Source organism: Bubalus bubalis, chromosome 7, assembly GCF_019923935.1.
Source record: "Bubalus bubalis isolate 160015118507 breed Murrah chromosome 7, NDDB_SH_1, whole genome shotgun sequence".
Taxonomy (NCBI): Eukaryota; Metazoa; Chordata; class Mammalia; order Artiodactyla; family Bovidae; genus Bubalus; species Bubalus bubalis.
In genome coordinates this window covers 1,796,662-1,821,366 of record NC_059163.1, presented here as the reverse complement: position 1 = coordinate 1,821,366, position 24,705 = coordinate 1,796,662, and the positions used below count along the sequence as shown (strand labels likewise).

At 51.9% G+C, this 24,705-nt stretch overlaps 1 protein-coding gene across 5 annotated transcripts in view; it reads right to left on the bottom strand.

Moving 5' to 3' along the window:
• Nucleotides 1–7,267: 7,267 nt before the first annotated feature.
• Nucleotides 7,268–24,705, bottom strand: part of FAM193A (family with sequence similarity 193 member A) — a 154,804-nt gene continuing 137,366 nt past the window's right edge. For all 5 annotated transcript variants that reach the window (XM_025289574.3, XM_044945542.2, XM_006074638.4 and 2 more), the window contains 3 exons: nt 23,353–24,202; nt 16,497–16,578; nt 7,268–7,841 (listed from right to left, as the gene is read on the bottom strand). In XM_025289574.3, the coding sequence (XP_025145359.1) occupies nt 7,748–7,841; nt 16,497–16,578; nt 23,353–24,202 (1,026 nt within the window). In that variant the 3' untranslated portion in view covers nt 7,268–7,747. The remainder of the gene's footprint in view (nt 7,842–16,496; nt 16,579–23,352; nt 24,203–24,705) is intronic.

The window sequence follows — 24,705 nt, the reverse complement described above, 5'->3', positions numbered from 1 at the left end:
TTCCCCGAGCAGTCCGCTGGTTAAGACTCTCTACTTTTTTAACTATTTGCTTGGCTGCACCGGGTCTCGGTTGCAGCACCGCAGGTCTTCAGCCTTTGCTGCAGCGTTCGGGTCGTTTAGTTGTGACCTGTGAACTCTCAGCTGTGGCACGTGGGATCTAGTTCCCTGGTCAGGGATGGAACCTGGGCCCCCAGCACTGGGAGCGTGGAATCTTAGCCACTGGACCATCAGGGAAGTCCCCAGACTCTACTTCTAATGCAGGGGCCTGGGGTTTGATCCCTGGTTGGGGATAAGAATCCCAACATATGTGGCAATAAATAAACTTACCAAATCCTCTGACTGAATAATGACCATTGTCATGGTGGACGAAAATAAGTCTTGCCTGTGTGCCCATCAGAAAAGATGAAGACACACCATGCCAACATCAACCAAGAACAGTGTGCTTTAAGACAAAAAATATGACCAGAAATAAAGATCAACATCACACAACGATAAAAGTGTGAATTTATCAGGGGTATATAATATACCCAGATTTGCACAGAGCTAATAATACCAATATAAAGCACAAGAACTAGATAAGTACATAATCATAGTTGGAGATTTTAACATACCTTTCTCAGTAACTGAAAGAAGCAGGGAAAAAAAATCGGTAAGGAACAGGAAATTTAACCAAAATAATCTACCTGGCCTAATTCATATGTAGAATGTAAGTTACACCCAACAAGCGCTAACTGTAATTCTTTTCAGGTGTACATGGAACGCTTCCAAGAGAAGCGAATTAGTGAGTCAGAACAATATTCCAAAGAGCCTGAATCACTGAATTTGTGACTGCTGACCACTGACATTAAACCACAATTCAGCAACAGAATGATAACTAATAAATTCCTAGCATATTTCTAAATGATCCATGGGGAAAATAAATACAATGGAAACTGGAAATATTTTGAACTGAGTATAAATGAAAATACAAGTTGCTAAAAATTATGGAATACAGCGAAAGCAGTGACCAGGGGAAGTGTAACATCGCCGAAGGTGTGTATTAGGATGAAGGGAGGTGAGACTTCAACGATCCAAGTGCTCAACCTCAAGATGCTAGCGAAAGAACTGCAAATTAAGCCCAAAGAAAATGGAAGGAAATCATAAAAGAACAGAATCAATGAAATGGAAAACAGACAAAAATCATTAATGCCGAGAGTTAGTTCTTTTAAACAGTAATAAGACTGATAAGCCCAGAGCATGACTGAAGAAAGAAAACGTAAATTGCTAAAATCCGGAGTCAAAGATGAGCATCACTATAGATCTCGAGGATGTTAAACAGATGAGACGCTGTGAAGAGTTTATGGAGCTGATACATGTGACAACTTAGATGAAATGGATCAAGTCCTTCAAACACAGCTTCCTAAAACTGAACAAACAGAAAACCTGAGCGGCCTTGTATCACTTACATAGATTGAAGCTGGAATTAAAGGTCTTTCCACAAAGGAAATTAGAGTCTCAGGTGACTCACTGGTGAATTCTTCCTAACGTCTAAGAAAGACATAGCAATGTCCTACAGACTCAGGAGACCAAGCAGGAGCGCACCCTGACTCACCCTATGACACTGAAACGTGAGGAAGACCAGGCACAAAGGAAAGGGACAGGACTCTCGAACGCAGAGGCAAAACCCCTAAAAAAATAAATAATGTAACCAAGTGCAGTTATTACAGGAATATAAGATTGCTTGACATTAAAAAATAATGCACCATAACAACAGACCAAACAAAAAAAACCCATATAATCATCTCAGCAGAAGCAAAAAAAAGCACATAACAAAACTCAATACCCACTCACGCCACCACCACCCAGCAAACGAGGAGTAGGGCAGTGTCCTCTGTCTGACCAAGGTGTGTGTCCGGAAGACCTGCAGCCAACTCTCCACTTGATGACGTGCTGAGTGCGCTCCCTGAGGAGGGCCCCATCAGGCAAGGTGCTCACTTATTCCTGCAGTTCCCCCTGGTACAGGAGCAATCGGGCAATAAAGTGAAGACTAGAAAAATTGGAAAAGAAGAAATAAACCTGGCCCTACTCACAGATGACAGACGGTGTATGTAGAAAACCCTCGGGGGCCTTCAGAAAACAGTTTAATCGGGAAGCCAACAATCTCAAGAGACTAAGATGTCTGAATGTATGGAACATCCGTCGTACTCCTGTGTTTTCAGCAAATGGAAAAGCCAATTAAGAAAACCTGCTGTGAGTTGGATTGTGTCTCCCTCCAAAAATAAGTTCACCAAAAAATGTTGAAGTCCTAATCTCCAGAATGTGTGAATGTGACCTCATTTAGAAAGAGGGAGACTCTCTGCAGGTGTAATCTAAGGTGATGTCCTGCTGCATTAGGGTGGACTCCAAATCCAGTGACCTGCGTCCTTATAAGAAAAGAGCACGAGAGAGAGAACACCATATGGAGACAGAGGCCAGGACCGGACTGATGTAGGGATAAGCCAGGGACGCCAAGCACGCCAGTGACCACAGGAAGCTGGGAGTGCAGCAAGGAAGAGCGTTCTCCTCACAACCTCTAGGAGGAGCCAGTTCTGCTGACACCTGAATTCCAGATTTAAATCTTCCAGAACCTGGAGAATACATTTCTAAGCCATGTAGTTTGTGGCACTTGGTTATGGGAGCCCCAGAAAACTAATGCATCACTTCAGCTCAGTCGCGTCTGACTCTCTGCGACCCCACGGACTGCAGCACGCAGGCCTCCCTGTCCGTCACCACCTCCTGGAGCTTGCTCAAAGTCATGTCCGTCGAGTCGGTGGTACCATCCAACCATCTCATCCTCTGTCATCCTCTTCTCCTCCTGCCTTCAATCTTGCCCAGCATCAGGGTCTTTTCCAATGAGTCAGCTCTTCACATCAGGTGGCCAAAGTATTGGAGTTTCAGCTTCAGCATCAGTCCTTCCAATGAGTATTCAGGACTGATTTCCTTTACGATGGACTGACTGATTGGATCTCCTTGCAGTCCAAGAGACTCTCAAGAAGTCTTCTCCAACACCACAGTTCAAAAGCATCAATTCTTCAGCACTCAGCCTTCTTTATGGTTCAACTCTCACATCCATACATGACTACTGGAAAAAGCATAACTCTGACTAGAAGGACCTTTGTTGGCAAAGTAATGTCTCTGCTTTTTAATGTGCCGTCTAGGTTTGCCATAACTTTTCTTCCAAGGGGCAAGTATCTTTTAATTTCATGGCTGCAGTCACCATCTGCAGTGATTTTGGAGCCCAAGAAAATAAAGTCTGACACTATTTCCATTGTTTCCCCATCTGTTTGCCATGAAGTGACTGGACTGAATGCCATGATCTTCGTTTTTTGAATGCTGAGTTTTAAGCTAGATTTTTCACTCCTCTTTCACTTTCATTAAGAGGCTCTTTAGTTCCTTTTTGCTTTCTGCCATAAGGGTGGTGTCATCTGCGTATCTGAGGTTGTTGATATTTCTCCCAGCAATCTTGATTCCAGCTTGTGCTTCATCCAGTCCGGCCTTTCTCATGACGTACTCTGCATGTAAGTTAATAACCAGGGTGACAGTATATAGCCTTGACGTACTCTTGCCAGTTTGGAACCAGTCTGTGGTATGTCCGGTTGTAACTGTTGCTTCTTGACCTGCATACAGATTTCTCAGGAAGCAGGTAAGATCGTCTGGTATTCCCATCTCTTGAAGAATGATCCACACAGTTAAAGGCTTTTGCATAGTCAATGAAGCAGATGTTTTTCTGGAATTCTCTTGTTTTTTCTATGATCCAGTGGATGTTGGCAATTTGATCTCTGGTCCCTCTGCCTTTTCTAAATCCAGCTGGTACATCTGGAAGTTCTCAGTTCATGTGCTGCTGAAGCCTAGCTTGAAGGATTTTTGAGCATTACCTTGCTAGCATGTGAAATGAGCACAATTGTGTGGTAGTTTGAACACTCCTTGGCATTGCCCTTCTTTGGGATTAGGATGAAAACTTGGAAACCACTAGGCCATTCAGATATGACCTTAAAAAAAATCTCTTAAGATTATATAGTGGAGGTGACAAATAGATTCAAGGGAACAGATCTGGTAGACAGAGTGCTTGAAGAACTATGGACGGAGGTTCGTAACACTGTGCAGGTGGTGGTGACCAAGACCATCCCCAAGAGAAGAGATGCAAAAAGGCAAAACGCTTCTCAGGAGGCCTTACAAACAGCTGAGGAAAGAGAAGTGCAAGGCAAAGGAGAAAAGGAAAGATATATTAATCTGAATGCAGAGTTCCAAAAAATAGCAAGGAGATAAGAAAGCCTTCCTCAGTGATCAGTGCAAAGAAATAGAGGAAGACAATAGAATGGGAAAGATTAGAGATCTCTTTAAGAAAACCAGAGATACCAAAGGAACATTTCATACAAAGATGGGTACAATAAAGGAAAGAAACTGTATGGACCTAACAGAAGCAGAAGAGATTGAGAAGAGGTGGTACTAATACACAGAAGAACTGTACAAAAAAGATCTTCATGATCCAGATAAACACGGTGGTGTGATCACTCACCTAGAGCCAGACATCCTGGAATGCAAAGTCAAGTGGCTTAAGAAGTATTACTACAAACAAAAAGCTAGTGGAGGTGATGGAATTCCAGCTGAGCTGTTTCAAATCCTAAAAGATGATGCTGTGAAAGTGCTGCACTCAAATGCCAGCTAATCTGGAAAACTCAGCAGTGGCCACAGGACTGGAAACGTCAGTTTTCATTTCTCATAGTTTCTATTTGTCATTGAGTCCACAGTTATTCCCTTCCAAAGTTTCTAATCAGCTGTTACTTATATCTTGGGTATTTTTCATTTTAGACACTGTATTTTTCTCCCTTTGGATTTGGATCTTTTTTTTATAGCTTCCAGTTCTTCATCTTGTTTATGTTTTCCTTTATGTGCTTGAGCACAGTCATAAGATTTTAACATGACTGCTAAGGTTCTTGTCGGCAGATTCACTGTCTTTGGCTCCGTTTCTGGTGCTTGTTTGACGTTTCTTCTGCTTATGGCTGGAGAAGGCAATGGCGCCCCGCTCCAGTGCTCCTGCCTGGAGAATCCCAGGGACGGGGGAGCCTGGTGGGCTGCTGTCTGTGGGGTCACACAGAGTCGGACACGACTGAAGTGACTTAGCAGCAGCAGCAGCTGCTTATGGCTTACAGTTTCCTTCTTGGCACGGCCTGGATCCTAACACTTTGAACTGTACCTTGTCGTGCGGGACAGTTTTGTTTAAGTCTGTCGGGCGTTGTTCCGGCAGGCAGCGATGTTAATACTTAGGACTGGTTTGCTCCTTCTGAGGCTTGTGTTCGGCCTTAGATTCCACCCAGGGGTTAGTAGAACCCCACTGCTGAGCTCAGACCCCACGGAGGACTCCACGCCAGTGCCCGCATGTTCCCTGGTCTCTGCGCCGTGGGTGGTGGAAATGCCCCCCTGGGCTTATGGAATTTACGCTGCTCGCGCACAGATCGGTAGATCCAGGTGTGCAGCTGCCTCCAGGCAGGAAGTGGGGGCCCTTCCCTCAGGAAACATCGTTCCAACATCCAGGAGCAGTGCGTAAAACCTTGCCCTGGTTTCACAACTGCTGACGCCAGGAGCACAGCTCTGTGGCCGCTCTTCCTGCCCAGCGTCGGGAGTCACAGCCACGCTCAGCCCGTGGCCGACACCACACGGCGCCCGCCCGCCCGCCTGCCTCTGCCAGGCGTCCCGTTTGGGGAGCAAGTCCTTCAGAGCTCAGGCTGTTCCGAATCTTCTCCTGCCCCACACCGCTGTCTCCCCTAACACTGGATGGTGGATCCCAAAGGAACAGCGACTGCCTGATCGTGAAGATGAAGCAGGAAGGCACTGCCATCCTGTCGTCTCTGCGCTGACTTAGAGGTTTCGTGTTGAAGACACTAAAACAGTATGAAATGTGCAATGTTCTTTCTTCTCCTTAAAGAAAGAATGCGTTAATGACATTGACAAGCGCCACATTTCGGTTCCTTAATGGGATGAGTGTGTAGGCGGCAGGTTTCAATAAAAGCCCCCTTTGCTGTTTCTCTTCCAGCCGCCATCTCTTTACTTCATCTACAGCTCACTCACCTCTGTAACTAGCACGAGGCCCTCCGAGGCTGGGTCCAGGCTGAGCAGTGACCTCGCTGGGCACGCATGAAGCTCCTCCACAGGCCTGGGCCCCGCGCCCCCAGCTGCAGCTGCAGTGACCGGGAGAGGACCCGGCCTCTCCCCGTCCTCTCCCTGGGGCCTCAGCCTCCCGGGGCCTGAATCCACCCTCTTTCTTGTTCCCCAGACGCCCCCTTGAGGACCAGGAACGCCAGGGGTGGTCCTGTGGGTCAGCCGGCTTCCAGGGGCCCGGAGGCCGAGATGGGGCAGGCCCACTGGGCGGAGCGGGTGTGGAAGGTGGGGGGCACCCAGGGAACGGGGGGCACAGCCGGTCTGAGCTCAGCTGGGAGGGGAGGCACCCCACCCTGCTAGGGTCCAGGGACGCAGCGGGGTCTGCACCTCCCTGAGGACCCCCCGCCTTGGTCACGGCCCGGCCTCAGTCTCTCCCTTTGACCATCCGACGTCCAGGAAAGACCTGCCCGCCGCGTGACCAAACCGCCCCTGCCCGCTGCCCTGGCCTCTCCCCGCAACCGCCAGCCCCTCCTGGACCCTGGACCCCGGTCAGGGCCGCCCCAGCAGCAGAGCCACGTGAGCCCCTCCCTGCCCCCGGGCCTGGTCTGGGGCTCAGACCGCGGTCCCGTCTGCACGGCCCATGAGGGAGGCCTTCCGTGGTGACCACGGCGGCCCCGTGCCCGCGCTCTGAGCCGCCCGCCTCCTCTCAGCCCGCTCCCTGGACGCCCCGGGGATCGTCAGACGCCGCCGGGGCCGGGCCCCCACCTCGCCAGCGAAGAGCCAGACCGAGCTGTTTCCAGGGGCGGGCTCTCACCGCGTCGCCTCCGTCGGGGACACGCGTGGAAGCCGCGTCACCCGGGCGCCGCGAGCAGCGGGAGCTAGTGTTGCAGGGGGTGCGGGCAGCCCGGGCCAGCGCTGCTCACCGGCGCCCCGCCCCCAGGCCCTGCAGCGCCCCCGCCCTCCTCCAGCGCCCCCCGCGCCCCGGCACTCACTGCGGCCCGACAGCGCCGAGCGCCCGGCCCGGCGGTGCTGGCGCGTGGAGGCCCCGGGCCCCGCGGGGTGGAGGGCGGGGAGGATGCCAGGGCTGAGACGCGCGGGTGGCGCCCGCTCACCCCCGACCCCCGACCCCGGCACAAAGCAAGCAGACCAGGTCTCCTGCTGTACTAATGTATTCCATCTTTCAAAAAGAAAGACATGATTTTAATATTACTTAACAATATGTTAAAAAAGTAGCCAGGCAGGCTCCGTGTTAATACAGTTGCACACTCTACAGACTTCATGGTGTGAGTACTGGTGGGTGTTTGCTCGGAACGGTCTCGTTCTGCGGGGTCTTACACAAGCTGGCTACAAGTCGGGGGTCAGACACGGACGCGCGACGTGGACACTCTGGACAGTGGACTGTGGAGGACGGCGGGCCCGCCCGCCCGGGCCATCGGTGGACGCGGGCGGAGCTGGGCGGAGCCCCCCAGGGGCAGGTGGCGGGACGGGGCGAGACGCAGAGGGCCGGCCGCGCGGGGACGGCTCGTCCGGCTCACGCACAGACAACACGCACACGAGCTCACAGCGCGGCCGAGCAGCAGGCTCTCGTTGGGGGGCCGGCCGGCCACCGCGCCGCCCTCTCCAGCATCCTCGTTCAGTGGGCAGCAAAGGTGGCTTTTTTCAAGCTGAAGTTGGACCAGTTGATAGACAGTCTCTGTCGGGTCTGCCTGGCAGAATCCAAACAGAACCTGGAAGACAAGAAGCCGCACAGTCATGGGGTGGAGGGTAGGGGGCGCGGCCCAGCCTGGCCGGAGCTGAGACCCCAGCAATCCCCCCCACCCCAGCTCTCAGCAGGGACCTGAGGCCACGGCCGCTGGGGAGGACGGTCCCCCTCGGGACACCAGCCAGCACCCCGGACACCCCTGCGGTTCTGTGTCTTTTCCTCTCAATCCACAGGGAAAGGGCCAGGCCCGGCTCTGCCACGGCCGGCACCCTGCCCTCCCTTATCCACGAGTCACAAGGGTGTGACGTGAAACATGACTGCACCACCAGGACACACAACACTGCCCCCCCCCCCCCCCCCGCCACCCTCGGGGCAGCTCAGCGCAGCCCGATGCCCCAGGCCCCCAGGCCGGTGCCTCCAGGCCTGTCTGCTCTGCAGCTGGTTCCCCGGCAGTGACTGCCAAGTTCTGCACTCAACGAGGGAAAGGATGTTTTCTTTCAAAAGCTTTTGCATCATTTCTGAAATCCTCACCCTTCCCTCCCTCATGCAGCAGGAATTTGAATTAAACCACAAAATGGTATAGCTGTCCCTCGTCCAGCAGGGGCAGCGTTCCCACCTCATCCAGGGTTGATTTTGGAGCCGTGGCCCAGAGGACTCTTGTCCAGGGAGGGGACGCCCCCGGCTGCCTGCCCCCCGGCGAAGGGGTGCACCGTCTCCCAGAACCCAAACCCCGAGTCCAGTGAGGCTGACTTTTAGAGCTTCCGGAAGCTTCCACCTCTGCCGCCTCCTTCGCACGCAGCCAGGGCGCTCAGCGGCTCCGGGCCTGAACCTGAGCAAGGTTCAGGGGCGCTGGCAGCAGCGGGCCTGCCTCCTCCCCCGACACCACTTCCCTCAGGCGTGTTCCACGCTGTCACGCAGACAAGCCCTCGTGTGTGTGCGACACCCATGTGCGGCTGACTGTCACGTAAAAGCCTGGGCACCCAGCCCTGGGCAAAAAAACCCTGCATGGCCAACCCCGGGCGCGGGGCTGAGCCCCAGACGCAGCCAGCCCGGCCTGGTCACCACAGGCCCTCGTGGTTCTCTGCAGGGTCGGGACCTCGCAGGCATCCACAGGGGCTGCGGCTGACCTGCACACGCAGAGGCGCACGGCGCCTCTCCACTTGGCCGCGTCCTTTGCCACCGTGGGCGTGCGGTCCTGCCGCGAGGCTGTACCACACCAAGCGGACAGGACCCTGGAGGGCACTCCCGGCACGGACATGGTGGGGCTGGGCACGGGATCCCAGGGGCCCAGGATTGGCCGTTACAAGCTCAGTGGATCCACCAAGCTCTTTTCCTCAGGGGCACCTGATGCTCCGCTTCTTGCCTGCGGCGGGGCCCCGGCCACTCCCAGCACCAGCTGGCTGAGGCCTCCACGGGGAACCCGTCACAAGCTTTCTGGGACATCGACTGCTTCGTCTGCCCACCTGTCAAGAGGTCTGTTTGTCTTTCCGTAACATTCCGCAACGCTCACACATCTTGACATGAATCCCATGACATGCTCGCTGCAATACTGTTTTCTCACTTTTTCTATTAAAAACCAAGTTGTTGATTTTAGTGTAGCTTAACTTATCAATCTTTTATTTTATGGTTGGTGTGTCCAAGAAGGGCTTCCCTGGTGACTCAGATGGTGAAGAATCTGCCTGCAATGCGGGAGACCTGAGTTCAATCCCTGAGTTGGGAAGATCCCCTGGAGAAGGAAATGGCTACTCCAGTGTTCTGGCCTGGAGAATCCCATGGACACAGAGAGGAGCCTGGCGGGCTACAGTCCATGGGGTCACACAGAGTCGGACACAACTGAGCAACTAAGCCCGGCACATGATATAAAGAATAAATACAGAGTGAATACCATGGGTTAGCAGCCAGGCCGGGGCCCCTGCCAGCAGCAGACGCTCCCGCCCCGAGCCCGCCTCAGGCCCTGCCCTCCTCAGCTCGGAAGGAATCACCGACTTGGCTTTTTCCGCTGATCACCCCCGTGCCTTTCTTTACAGTCCTAACACCTGTGTACACATCCCTGAACAAGACACTTCATTTCTAGAAACAGACGTCGCCGAGGTGCAGCTGGCGCACGACCAAGTGCAGACAGTGCCTGGGGAGTGGGCTGGCGGGCAGGACGCAGCGCACGTCCACGGCGCCCCAGGTCTCCTGGCCGCCCCGGCCCCAGGCCAGCCACCTGCCGTCTCTCCCCACGTTGCCCCCGTTCCCTGGACCTCACTCCAGTGGGGCCTCGGCGCCCACCCTGGGTCTGGCCTCCGCGGAGCACCCACGTGCCCCACGGCAGCCCCTGGGTGGAGGGAGCATCGCCTGTCTATCTGCTCGTCTGCGTGGACCTCGGGGTCACTGGCAGGTTGGGGCTATAAGTAAGACTTGCAGGAACGTCCAGGAACAAGTCTCGGTGCGAGCATCCACTCTCTTCTCCCGTGAGCTTTTGGGGAGACCCCTGGAGAGGAGCTGCTGGACTGAGCAGCAGGCACACTGAACGGTGTACTTCAGTCTGCCTGATTTCAAGTCCCCGTGAACGGCATCATCGTGTGCGCTCTTGCATGCTGGGTCTTGTCTGACGTGCAGTGTGTAAGCCGTGTCCACAGTGCACACAGCTCAGCTCCGTCCCTTTCTCCTGCTGTGCCATTCCTCCCCGGGCTGTATCGCAGGTCCATCCCCACATGCTCCAGAAACACTGCGTTGAATTCCACAGAACCCTTCCTGGGTTTTAAATCTACAGATGAACTTGGGGAAGCCCAACGACTTAAGGTGCCAACCCTCCTGCAAGTGCGCACATGGAGCCTCTGAGACCGGGGTCTTCCACTCTCCTCTGTGGCCCCCACGGCTCCTGATTCGCGGACACGGCACAGACTTTGGTGCTGTGATGACTGCTGTCTTTATTCAAACTCTGTTTCTGTATTACCAACGTGGAGAGAAAATAACTAACTTGGGTACACTTACCCTACAGCCGGCTCTTGCTACACTGTGCTGTGTGCCCTGAACTTCCCGGACGATCAGCTCGCTGTAAGTGAAAGCCTGCTTCCTCCCTGCAGGTCTCGGGCCCCTGGTCTCCACTCCTGTCCCTCTGTCCCGCGGGACCCGTGCGCAGGGCTGAGCAGCAGCGCTGACCACAGGCTCCGCTCCACACGTGCTCCACACTCCTCCCACTTTGGAAGACGCTCCATCTATGTCTCTCTCTCTGCTGGTGGATCCCTTTTTTCAGGCTATAGATACTTTCTTCCACTGCTTACTGTTTTTTCTTTTTTTAATTAATTATAAATGGGTGCTAAGATCTTAACAAAGGTATTGTCTGAACCCACTGAAATGATCGCATGCCTCTTCTTTCATATATTAATGTAGGAAAAAACACTTCCTAATAGTAATTCAATCCTGGAATAAGCCAGTTTGGTCACATGCCGCTTTTTAAAAACATACTGTTGTTACTTGAAATGTATTTTCTTGATGATTTTCACGTCTAACATTCATGAGAGAAACAAATCTGCAATTGCTCATAGAGAAATTTCTCTGGTATTGGTTTTAGCAGGTTTTGGTATCCATGTTGCATTTCTTTCCTAACATGAAGTGGAGGGACTTCCCTGGAGGTCAGTGCCTAAGACTCCATTTTTTAATGTCAAAGAATCAGATTTTGGCCTTGCTGCTCCCTGGTTCCTGTTTCATTATTTCCCTTATGTAAATTTTCTCTTTGTTTCACCTTTACTCTATTATGGCTTTTCTAATTTCTCCAATGAAATCCGTAACTCACTGATTTTCAGGTTTTACTACCCAACTCCAGCATTTAAGGCTTCAGTGGAAGTGCTCTCAAGAGCGAGCCTTTCCTTTAGTTTTCCTGAAGTACAGCTGACTTACGGCGTTTGTTACTCTGCTGTGCACTGAAGTGACTGGGTCACACCTGTGCACCTTTCCGTCTTCTTTTCCATACGGCTGATGACAGGGTGCTGCATAGCTCCCTGTGCTCTGTGGGAGGGCCTTGCTGTTCACCAATTCTGCATGGAGGTGCCTGCTCACCATTCTCCGTGGACTAGTCTGCATCTCCCGATCCCGAACCCCCACTCCTCCCTCCACACCTTCCTCCCCCGTGGCGACCACCAGTTTGCTCTCTAGGTCTGTGATTCTCTTTTTGTCTCACAGATAGGTTCACTTGTGTCGTATTTTAGATTCTACATATGACTGATATCATATGATATTCGTCTTTTTCTTACTTATTTCATTTACTATGATAATCTCTAGGTCCATCCACATTGCTGCAAATGGCATTATTTCATTATTTTTATGGCTGGTTAATATTCCATCGTGTCTGACTTTGTGACCTATGGACTGCAGCACGCCAGGCCTCCCCGTCCATCACCAACTCCCAGAGTCCACCAAACCCATGTCCATCGAGTCGGTGATGCCATCCAGCCATGTGATCCTCTGTCATCCCCTTCTCCTCCTGCCCTCAATCTTTGCCAGCGTCAGGGTCTTTTCAAATGAGTCAGCTCATCAGGTGGCCTAAGTACTGGAGCTTCAGCTTCAGCATCAGTCTTTCCAATGAATATTCAGGACTGATTTCCTTTAGGATGGACTGGTTGGATCTCCTTGCAGTCCAAGGGGCTCTCAAGAGTCTTCTCCAACACCACAGTTCAAAAACATCAATTCTTCAATGCTCAGCTTCCATTATAGTCCAACTCTCACATCCATACATGACTACTGGAAAAATCATAGGTTTGACTAGATGGACCTTTGTCAGCAAAGTAATGTCTCTGCTTTTTAATATGCTGTCTACGTTGCTCATAACTTTTCTTCCAAGGAGCAAGTGCCTTTTAATTTCATGGCTGCAGTCACCATCTGCAGTGATTTTGGACCCCCCAAAACAGTTTCTCACTGTTTCCATTGTTTTTCCATCTATTTACCATGAAGTGATGCCATGATCTTAGTTTTCTGAATGTTGAGTTTTAAGCCAATTTTTTCAGTTTCATCAAGAGGCTCTTTAGTTCTTCGCTTTCTGCCGTAAGTGTGGTGTTATCTGCGTATCTGAGGTTACTGACATTTCCCCCTCGCAATCCTGATTCTAGCCTGTGTTTCATCCAGTCCAGCATTTCTCATGATGTACTCTGCATATAAGTTAAATGAGCAGGGTGACAAGATACAGCAGCCTTGACAGACTCCTTTCCTGATTTGGAACCAGTTTGTTGTTCCATGTCCAGTTCTAAGTGTTGCTTCATAACCTGCATACAGAGTTCTCAAGAGGCAGGTCAGATGGTCTGGTATTCACGTCTCTTTCAGACTTTTCCACAGTTGTTGTGATCCATACAGTCAAAGGCTTTGGCGTAGTCAATAAAGCAGAAGTAGATGTTTTTCTGGAACTTTCTTGCTTTTTCAATGATCCAACAGATGTTGGCAATTTGATCTCTGGTTCCTCTGCCTTTTCTAAATCCAGCTTGAACATCAGGAAGTTCACTGTTCATGTCCTATTGAAGCCTGGCTTGGAGAATTTTGAGCATTACTTTACTAGCGTGTGAGATGAGGGCAATTGTGCGGTAGTTTGAGCATTCTCGGGCATTGCCTTTCTTGGGGATTGGAATGAAAACTGACCTTTTCCAGTCCTGTGGCCACTGCTGAGTTTTCCAAATTGGCTGGCATATTTAGTGCAGCACTTTCACAGCATCATCTTTTAGGACTTGAAATAGCTCAGCTGGAATTCCATCACCTCCACTAGCTTTGTTCATAGTGATGCTTCCTAAGGCCCACTTGACTTCGCATTCCAGGATGTCTGGCTCCAGGTGTGTGATCACACCATCATGGTTATCTGGGTCATGAAGATCTTTTTTGTACAGCTCTCCTGTGTGTTCTCGCCCCTCTTCTTAGTATCTTCTGCTTCTGTGAGGTCCCTACTGTTTCTGTCCTTTATTTTGCCCATTGTGTCTAATTCTCTGTAAAGCCCAAATTGCTTTTTGTAACTTGAGGTTGTTTTATTAAATACATAGGTTTAAAATTCCTATTTCTTCCTAACAAATGGAACATTTTATCATTAGGCAGCAAACTTCAACTATCCCTTGTGTTAAAATACATTCCATCTCAGAATAACACATCTGGAACAGCTCTCTTTCTCTGTATTTCCACCTCTCTTTTCTAAGAAAATGGTTTGATTTACTTTTGGCCACGCCGGCGCTTCGTGGCTGTTCTCTGGCTGCAGTGAGCGGCGCTGCTCCTCGTGGCAACGTCTCCTGTTTGGGAGCCCAGGCTCAGGCAGCTGCGGGGGGACCTCCCCAGACTGTGGCGAGCGCGTGTCTCCTGTGCTGGCAGGCGGGTTCTCCACCACCGAGCCCCCAGGGGAGCCCCCTGTCCCTTTCCATTACAGTTCAGGTTATTTTCTTGTATATAGCATATATACGTATTTATGTGTATATACATTAAAAAAACTTAACACAGTCTGACAAACTATATTCTTTCTGCTTACTGCCTATAATGGCTATTGAGACAACTGGACTTCTATCATCTTTTTAAAATCTGTCTATTGTACTTTCTCTGCACTTGTTTTTTGAGTTTTGATTTTTTCTTCCTCCTACTGATTACCAGTTTATACATTTTATTTGTATTATTTTAACGTTTGCTGTTAGAATTGTGTCCAGCCCATTCAGGTTCAGTCTGAATGGTAACTACCCTAACAATAAAAAAGGGGTTGAGGCTACTCAGCTCTGATCACATCACACTGAGCAGACAAGTTGCTGATGCTCAGTACTGGGGTTCCTTCAAGTATAATGTCAATTAGACATTTACCAAGATTTACCAGGAAGTTTTTTCATCCCTTCATGTGTATATCAGACTAATCTCCTGAGCTCAATTTCGTTTTTTTTTGGTGCCATGCCGTATGGCTCGCAAGATCTTAGTTCCCTGATGGGCATGGAACCATGCCCCCTGCAGCGCAAGCAGAGTTCTAACTACTGGACTGCCAAGGAATTCCCAATTTCTTTTTTTTAAAGTATAATTTTACAGTTTCCTTTTAAACAGGTCTCTTTGCAGCCTGCTCCTGCAGCTTTTCTTTATTATGGGAAAGAAGAAGTTTGTGGGATTCATAATTATAGACTGACAATCTTTTCTGAACACTAAATAGTGCTCCACGGTCTCTGATTTCAAATGCCATGTGGAGGAGTGGATTTCTGTTTGTTCATCCTATGCTGTGTTTCTGATTCTGTAGATTCGTATTTCTCATTAGTTCTGCAACTCCTTGTCTCTTTAAATCCTGCTTTTCTGTGGTCTCTCCATCTCTTGGAGGGGCTTCAGTTAGGCATGCGTTAAACCGAGCCCCCTCGTCTCCTGGCCCTTCGTTCACGTTTGCTGGTTCCCTCGCCTCTCGGTGCGTTCCAGTGTGCCTTCCAGCTCACTCATTCCCTCTTCAGCAGGTCGAATCCATCACCTATCTATTGAGACCTTGATTTTACCAATTCTGTTTTTCACTTCTAGATTTTTATTGTTTGTCCTAAGTCCTGGGTGCTTGACAATCTTTATTATAGTAAGTCATCTGTGAGTATAAGCTGCATGAGTCCTGCAGGTCCACCTTGGGGAAACTTTCCTCCAAAGTGTCACCAACATCCAAGAAATGCCCTGTTATTCCATTCCCTGCCCTCCAGAACCCAGCTTCAGGGCAAACTGTGGAGAATTCAATAATTTAGCTGTACCTTCCTTTGGACTTTGTACAAACATGTTCTTATCATCTGAGGATGACAATTCCACGTCTTCATCTGAATCCTTATCCCTTTATTTCTTTTTATGTCTTTAAAAATAAAAGTTGTGATAAGAGGCATCCTTATTAACATTATTAATCTCAAAGAATAGCTTTTAATGTTTGACCATTAAGTATAACATTCACTGTATTTTATGGCTACCCTATATCATGTTAAGGATGTGCCCTTCTATCCTAGTTAAGAGTTTTTATTGTGAATGCTTAACTTTAGCAAATGCTTTATCATCTCCTAAGAGTTAAAACACACGCATGCACATTATACAATAAACATAGTTTTAAGAAACACTTAGAATTTCTTATCTCAAATATGAATTAATGACATTGGAAACTGTTTCTTTTTTGAGTGTATGTGTGTGTTTTCTGAAACAAAGAATTAAAGTACTGCTAAATAAAGAACAAAGCACTTTAAAGAAAAAAATATCTTGCTGTAGCTCAGATAGACAAAATATTACTGAAATTATGACAAACATTATTAAACATGTGCATACCAGAAAAATTGAATATATTATCCAAAATGTTACTTTTCACCTTAAGAGCATGCCCTATCCCTGTTCCAACACCAGCACAGATAAAGATCAGAGGGAAGACCTGTGAGGACAGAGGCGTGGGCCCACGGCCCACAGGGACGCTGCGGGCGAGGACCGCTGTGAGACGCACTGTGACGCCGTAAACCCACCTCCACGCACACGGGGAAGGCGGCGGTGACCGCGAGGGCGCGTGCTCCACACACACGGGGAAGGGGGCGGTGACCGCGAGGGCGCGGAGGCTCGTGCTCGTGCGCGGGTGTGACACGGCACGGTGGCCAGGCTGCGGGCCGCTGACACGACCTCTGCCCCTGACGGACGGCAGTGCTCTGGGCGGGGCATGCATGGCGCCACGGAGCTCCTGTTGCCTCAGACACCAGGCCTAACTAACACTTACCTTTTGAAATACTCCACTTCCCTCTCTGTCTCATCCATGTCCACACTGTCTAGGTCGATATCTTTAGGCAGAAAGACATCATCTGCAAAGTGAAAGAGGTAAGTCAAGTAAATGCAGGCCATCTTACCAGAACGGAACAAAGCATTTGGTTTTACTTCAACTACTTCAAAAACTAACAACCTTTTCCAGGATAAGATTTTGCAAAGGGCCAGCGGTGGGCGGACACCACTTGGGCGCCTGGCAACACCCGACCGTGGGATGAGCCGACTCGTGTGGAGCGAAGGCCCCGCAGAGGCGGCGCAGGGGCTGTGGCCTGGAGAGAGCCCTCGAGAGGCCACGCTCCCGGTCCCGGGTCCCCGCTGGAGGGGCAGGGGCAGGGCTGCCAGCAGATGCGCGGCACGTCTGAGCCCTGGACCCAGCCTCTGGAGGAACCCGGCCCTCCTGGGCCAGCGGCTCATTTGAGCACCCTCTAGAGACTTTATCATCAGCCTGAGGCTGTCCCAGCCAAACAGCAAGGCTGTCTTTCAGTCTGCAGGTGAGGAGCCCTCCTTGGAGACAGGTTACAGCAGGCAGCCTCGGCACCGCTGGGGTCCTTAACTCTCTCCTCTGCTTTGCCCCCTGTCCGGGGCCTGCAGGATGCAGTGTGCTTCCTGCCTGAGCTCAGGTGCCAGAGGTGCGATCCGCGCACACTTACACACTGGGGGGGCTCGGGGCACGTGGTGCTCGCGCACCAGCAGGCTCCACCCAAGGAGCATGCAGGCCACCGCTGCCGCTCTGTGAAAGGCCGCTCTCCACCCTGTCCCCACGTCAGCATGGGACAACTTTGGGAATCTTCCATAAAGATTCTCTTTCTTCCTCTCACTGGGCATTTGCACAGGAGGGTAACGGAGTACACCCTGTAACCGTTACAGTAGCGGAGCCGCGGCCTAGCTGCACACCTGCTGCCCACAGTTCTGAAGAGTCCCGGCGGCAGGTGGGGGCCGTCACACCACCCGCCACAGCAACGCCGCCCCCAGGACCAGCAGGACAACAACCCCCCGCACAGACCTCACTGTCCGGTCCTTCCCTGAAGCCCTGTCCCCCTGGCTTCACCCACAGCTGGACACCAACAGCAACACCCCACCCCGACCTCTGCTGGGCCGCACGTGCACAGAGCTACCTCCTCCGTGCAGCCACCCCACTCAGCCACAGTCGCACCCCTCCACTTCCGCTCCTCACGCTCACGCCCCTGGTCAGCAGGCTGGGCACGCTCCTCGTCAATAGCCAGGGATGCCTGTGCCCCATCCCTGCTGCTGCTTCATGCTGCGTCCCCCCACCCCGCCCTCCCATCCACACAGGGTCGCCTTCACATCGCTCCTCCCGTGCAGAGACCGCTCTCCAGGCCTCCGGCACACACCTCCCGCCAGCACCGCCGGGGGGGGCCCCCCCTGCTCAGGGACACTGCACACGAGGAGAGATGTACTGAGCCAGGAGGGTTTACAGGAGTCAAGAAAATGACAACTTGGAAAGCCCAATCGCAAGCTGTTCCACAAATATGATAGTTCCAGAAGAAGAGCAGTTTCAACCACAAAAAAGAAACACAGCAGGAGGTGCATCTGCCGGGGACGCTGCCTCTATAAAGTGATTTCTGATACTCTTCTGATCAGATCTGACAAGCAGGGTCAAAAATCGTGGTGTAAGGAAAAAGCAGGATGAAACTATAGCCAGGTTCAGTATCAGACATACATTTTTTGCACAAATAAACTGTATTAACCAGAGTGGAGAGAAAGTTGACTTAAGACAGTCCAGGCCTGGCTGGCTGCTCACGTGCAGACCATGGAAACCGCCCGCTTCTCTGGAGCTCGGAGGACTCGCCCCAGCCCTGATGGGAGGACACGCGCCCAGAATCTCTACAGGAGGCGGGCGCGCCTGCGTGCTCACTCACGTGCAGACCTACGAGCACCACGTGCTCTGACGACAAAGCAGACACAGCGCAGCTGAAGAGTGGGGCGAGAAGGGACGGCAAAGTGGGGAGCACAGCGAAGGCGCTCAGCGTGTGGCTGCCCCCGGCAGGAAGCAGGGCCACGGCCCACCAGGGGCGGGGCGGGGCCTGCGGGCTGGGGGCACAGGCACAGCGCCCCAGCTGTTCTGAAACAGCGACATTTAGGGGAAGAAGCCCCGAAGCGAACACGGCACCCAGAGAGAGGACACACACAGGGAACAGGTTTAATAATCACACAGTCACGTCAGGGCTGTCCTATCAGCACACGGAAAGGGGCTCACCTCACCCGTGGCACGTAACACTGTCAATACGGCTCACATAGCAGGACTCAGGCGTCGAAGCTGTATACAAGGGAATGACCTAAAACCAAGCAACTCAGGAAGGCCAGAAATGAAGGGAGCATGACAAAGGTGCCCGCCAGGCAAACAGAAGCAGAGGGACAAAGGGGAAGTCAGGCCAAGAGCAAGGAGCACAACTTGAAAGGGAGAGCTTTAATAATAAAGCCATGCTTCAGTAAGAAATTATTAAGGGTGTGCACCAAGGAACACAGAAACCACCTTTGTAAAACAAAACACAGGGGGAAAAAAACCTCGATAATAACAGAATACGGATTAAGAGGGCAAAAGCCAAGAAAGGTATGGAAGACTCGAACATAATTCAAAATATATCATGGATATAAACATGTATTTAGATATAGTTTTGTACCATGAAAACAGAGAAAATATACTTTTATCTCAAATGTACACAGAGCAATCACAAAAACTAGTCACAAAGATAATACCAGTAATTTAAAATTACCAGTAATTAAAAGCAGAAATATAAACAATACTCTCGAATCACAGAGTCCAAAACCTAGAAATTATTAATTTAAGAGAGGCTCTCCCATCTGGAAATCTAAAAGCCACCTATTAAACTACCCGGTGAAAGGGGGGAAAACTACACGGAAATTCCTGAATGTCTAAAAAAGAAACCAAGTGGAAACATTATCTGGTATTACGAGATATACTTAAAGGGAAAGTTCAGAGAAAAATTCAAAGTGTTACTTTGATCAATAAAATGGAAACAATGGAAAGAAATGAACTCAATTCCAAGTGGAAAAGTTGTAAAGAACAATGAAGTGAAACAAAAAAAAGCACAGGACAAAAGATAAAAATGGAAACTAAGGCAGTAGAGCAAAGAATAAAACAGACCTAATTACCAAATCAAGAGCCTTTAAAAAAAAAAAAAACATTATATGGATAAACTATTTTAGAGTCAAACACAGTACGGAGAAAGGAAGCACAAATATACAATATAGGAAATGATGAGACGAAAACCACCATTAAAATAAATTTTTAAAGAAGAATGTACTTTGGGGACATCCATGGTGGTCCACTGGTAAAGAATCCACCTTCCAATGCAGGGGACGCAGGTTCAAACCCTGGTCGGGGAACTAAGATCCCACATGCCTCGGGGCCAGCCCTGTGCCACTGCACAGACCCCGCACAGCTGAAAACAAACAAGACAAACCAAAGGCATGTGCTCTGCAGGCGTCTACGTAACTAGGCTGGAAAAGTAGCCCAACTGATAATTCAGCACAGAAACACAGTTTACAAAAATTAACCTCATAAAAGACAGAAATACCTTAACAAACCAATTACCACAGAGGGCAGAGAGAATGGTATCAGGAAACTACTCCACAAAAAAGGCGCCAAGCCCAGGGGGCTGCACGCGAGGTTCCTCTCAAATCACTAAAGCCTGAGCAGTCCCAGTGGAGGGTAAATTTCTCAAGAATACTGACAATGAAAAAAAAACCTTCCTAATCATTATGAAGTGCAACAGGTCTAAGAAGAAAAATGTTTATACAGATGCTAGAAAACCTGACAAAAATCAGCTCACTCTTGATAAAATATTTTTTAAAAGTAGGAATTACTGGATATTTTCTTAATGCGATGAACTATATGAACCTTAAAGCCAAAATCTTAACATTAGAGACACCAGATGTCTCCCTTAAGTTCATGAATGATGCGATTACGTAAGAGAAAATGAGGCATAAGAACTGGAAAAGTAAAAGTAAAGTTTTCTCTATTTGCAAATGGACGACAGAAAACCTGAAAGAACCAACAAGACGGAAGGAACTCACGAGGGTGGAAGGTGGAAAGCTAAGGTGCAGAAGGCAGCAGTTTTTATACATGAACCCAAAGACCAGGCGGAGGAGTGCGGGCCACGGACACAGCGCGAGTCTCCCAGGGGCCAGGTTAAAAAAAGGATAAAGAAACAAGTAAAATTCACTGCAGTAATACATATTTAACTAAACATATCCAAACGCTCACTTCAATAGGTAATCAATGTAACAATTACACGGTGGTATCTTACGCTTTTTCATGTTGGGTTTTAATGGTGTGTAAGTTCACGCTCACAATCCCCTCCGCTTGCACTTGGAGCATCTCAGCGCTCAGGGGTGACACATGCCTGGCTACTGCACCGGATGGTCCAAAGTTAGAACATAAGACGGCAGAGAACAGCTCATTCAAATTAAAAGCAAGGAAGATTAAATACTTAGAAATAAGCTCAATAAGAAATGTGAAAAACCTATTACAGAAAACTTAAAACATTCCAAAAAGAGATAAAGTGGATTTGAACACATGGAAAAACTCCCCGTGTTCTTGGTAAGGACAAACATCATCATTAAATCAATTCTCCCTAAATTAATTTATAAATTTAATGCAGTACCAATAAAGATACAAGCAAGGGCTTTTTTTCAAGGGAGTTAGGCACATTTACACCAAAGTTCCTATGGGAATACAAACCCGAAAGAACAGCCAAGAAAACACTGAAAACGACTCTGAGGAGGGAGAAGCAGTTGCAGCAGCCCGCCCGGCGCACCCAGGGCGGGTGGACAAGCAGGGGGAGGAGGCGGAAGCCCAGACAGCCCGAGGCAGCGCCCGGCCCCGCGGAGGCATTCCCGGAGCCGATGTTGGCGCGTCCAGGCGAGGGCGAAACTGGACTCATGCTTCACACGGCACACGAGAACAAACTCCAAATACACCTATCTGGGAGATTAGCGAAAAAAGTGAAACCATCGCATACTAGAAAAACACAGGGGCACTCCTCTGCCACCTCAGTGCTAATGCGAACAGTCACACCGAGTAAATGTTCGAAGTCCCGAGACCACAAGAGAGCAGCGAGCTGACCACTGAGGTGACCAGGGAAACCTGCACAAGGCTAGAGCAGGCACACACAGCCAGAGCCAGCGTCCAGAGAGCCCTGCGGAGGCCTGCAGGGGGCAGCGTGGCCCCAGACGGACACCCCACACACAGAGCTCTTAAACAGGGAGGCGAGACCACAACCCAGCTGAGAGATGAGAACAAGATGAGCAGAAAATGCACGAAAAGATGTAGAAAGAGCCCTTAAAAACAGGACCTCGCTGCAGTCAAAGGCACACGAGAACCCCTAACAGATGGGCCGCGTCCGGGACCCGATGACAGGACGCTCTCGGGAGGGCGGGCATGAGCCCACGCCCTGCCTGGACGGCGCCCGAGCCAGCGCTCCTCAAAGGCAGCATGCCACCTGGGGCCCACTGCACGTGCGGGCAGCTCCGAGCCCGCCCCGCACGGACCCCCAGGCCCAGAGCAGGGAAACACCCTGTGCACATGGAGGGGCCTGCAGGGGGTGCAGCGCCGGTGTGGGCGGCCGCAGCGGCCGCGGTAAGCGCGACACAGACACAGAGGGCTCTGCGCAGCGGACACGTGCCCTCCTCAGTCCTGCCAGCAACACGCCAGCAGCCCCCTGGGTGGGTCTCAGAGCTGGAAGAGAGAGGAACGCCGAGCCGGATGTCTGACTGAGCAGGGCACATGGGTGCACACCGTGCGACGGGGCGCAGGGGGTCCTCCTCCAGGGGCCCCCGGACTGAATCTGGGGCATCGAAGGAGACAGTGCTAGGAAAGGGGTGCCGGCAGCAGCAGGTGAGGGCTCCTGCAGCAGTCCCTAGAAAAGCACGGAGGCAGGAGAACGGCCCTTCCTGCAGCACGCCGCGCGAGAAACGAGAAGGAAGAAAGAAACAGCGCCGTCTGGAAACAGCACCTGAACGACCTGTCTGGGCGAGCGAGCGAGGGCTGCTGGCCACGGACGTTCAAACTAGCGGGCCAGCGCCTGATGTGCCACACGGGGCTCGTCTGCCCCCGACACACTGGGCCTGAGCAGAGGCTGGGAGGCGTGGTCCCCATGGAGGAGAGACTCCCCGCCCAGCGGCCGGGGAGGACCAGGGTCACCGCCAGGCACAGTGCTGTTGCCAACAACGCACAACCTGAGCCTCGCTGGGAGGGAACGGCAGCCAACTGAAATGACAATAAAAAGGAATTCATTCTGAACATGGATGGGCCGCACTCCTTAGAAAGGCGAGGTTTGAGAAAGGGAGGAACTGACAGGGGGCCCCAGGGAGCGCCCCACACCAGGAGAAACGAGCTTTCCCTTAAAGGACGCTACGGGACAAGCAGAGCAACAGGAATGAGGCTCCGGCCTCCGAGGCAGAGGATGGCCTGTGCGGCGTCGGTTCCCTGCCTCTAACCACTGTCCCGTGGTCCGGAAGCGACGGCCCTCACTGAAGGAAACACACACAGGGACATATAAAGGGAAAACAGCAAAACAACCCTCCCCTGGTGCAGAAACACAGTCCGAAGGCCAGGAGGACGGAGCCGGTGTGACCGCTGACCTGGGGATGCATGGGGTCCTCGCACTCTTCCCGCAGCTGGGGGGCTGGGAGGCTACCTCACGACAACCAGACGTAGCAACAGTGCCCACGTGGCCCTGTGCTGGCAGAGCGGCCCCGAGGCAGAAGCCAGCATGTGCCCATGGGCTGCACGGCTGGGGGCGATGGTGGGGGACCCCCGCACTCACCGATGGAGCTGCTGGCGCGCTCCCCCTTCTTCTTCTTGCTCTTCCTGCCCCGGCCCTTGGGCTGCGGGGACTCCGCAGTCGCCGGCTTGCCGCTCTGCAGGGGCTCACTGGGCACGGGGGGCTCTGCGGGGCCTGGGCCCGGCTTTTCTTCGCGGACGTGGTTCAGCTGCTTCCTGTTGTTGTTGTTGCTGTTAACCTTCGTCTCCTCCCTTCGGTGGCCCACCAGGGGCGGGAGCTCCAGCACTCTGGCCTTGGGCTCAGCCTGTGGCCGGGGCCTGGCCGGGCCCTCTGGGGCCCGGGGGGACTCCGTGGGCTTCCTGGCGGGCTCGCCGGCGGCCTTGCTGCCCGGCCGCGGCTTCTGTGGGCCGGCGCCCCCTTTGTGGTGATGCACCATGTCCAGCAGGAAGGACAGCGGCTCTGGCTGCTCCCCGCTGATCCCCTTGGGCAGGAGCCGCTTGGCCTCCCTGGCGTCCACAGGCTCGGTGGGGTCCGCGTGTCTGGAGGGGTCGGCCCCCGGCCCCAGGCCCGCGTGGTCTGCATGTCTGGAGGGGCAGGGGGATGAGGTCTCAGGGTCTTCAGTTGGCTCCAGAGAGCCGTTGTGGATGGTCTCAGCGCCAGGCGCCGACTCTGCGGCTGCCTGGAAGCTGCCGGCAAGCATGTCCAACTTGGGGCAGTCCTTCCCGAGCCGCTCCTTTTTCTTCTTCTTCACGGCCCGCAGGGTCTGCAGCTCCTGCAGCCGCTGCAGCTCCTCCGTCAGCCGCTCGTCGTCGGCCCGCCGCCGCTGCTCCTCGCGCAGATGCAGGTGCCCCCGGGCCCGCGCCTCCGCCTCCAGGCGCGCCTTCTCCTCCAGCTGCGATGGAAGGGAAGGCAGCGTGAGACACAGAGAAACCGGGGGCCTGAGAAGGTGAACTGCGTAAGACGATGAACTCTGAAAGGGCCTGTAACAGGCCCAAAACTCAGAGTACACCCACATCACGCAGAGGGGACGGGGAACAAGCCCCCACAGGCTGAGCTGCCGGGGGGTCGGGGGTCAGGGAGCAGAGGCCAAGGTGAGAGCGGCTGTGCGCCCCTGCCCCCATGGGCCCGGCGTCCAGGAGCGGGCAGAGGACGCGGCTGCTAGCACAGGACTGACCGGGCGCCTCGCAGGCGCTGCCAAGCCCATCCAGTGAAGCCCCTGCTGACACACCCCTGCGGGTCACAAGGACACACAAGAAAATGTGTGCTAAGGAACTAGAAATTCTTTTTTCCACCCTAGCAGGTAACATTTCCAACCTGTGTTCACTAGCGTGATAGAGCAAATGACTTCCTAAAATATTCAACATGACGTGACAGACAATGCTTATCTCTGCCGTC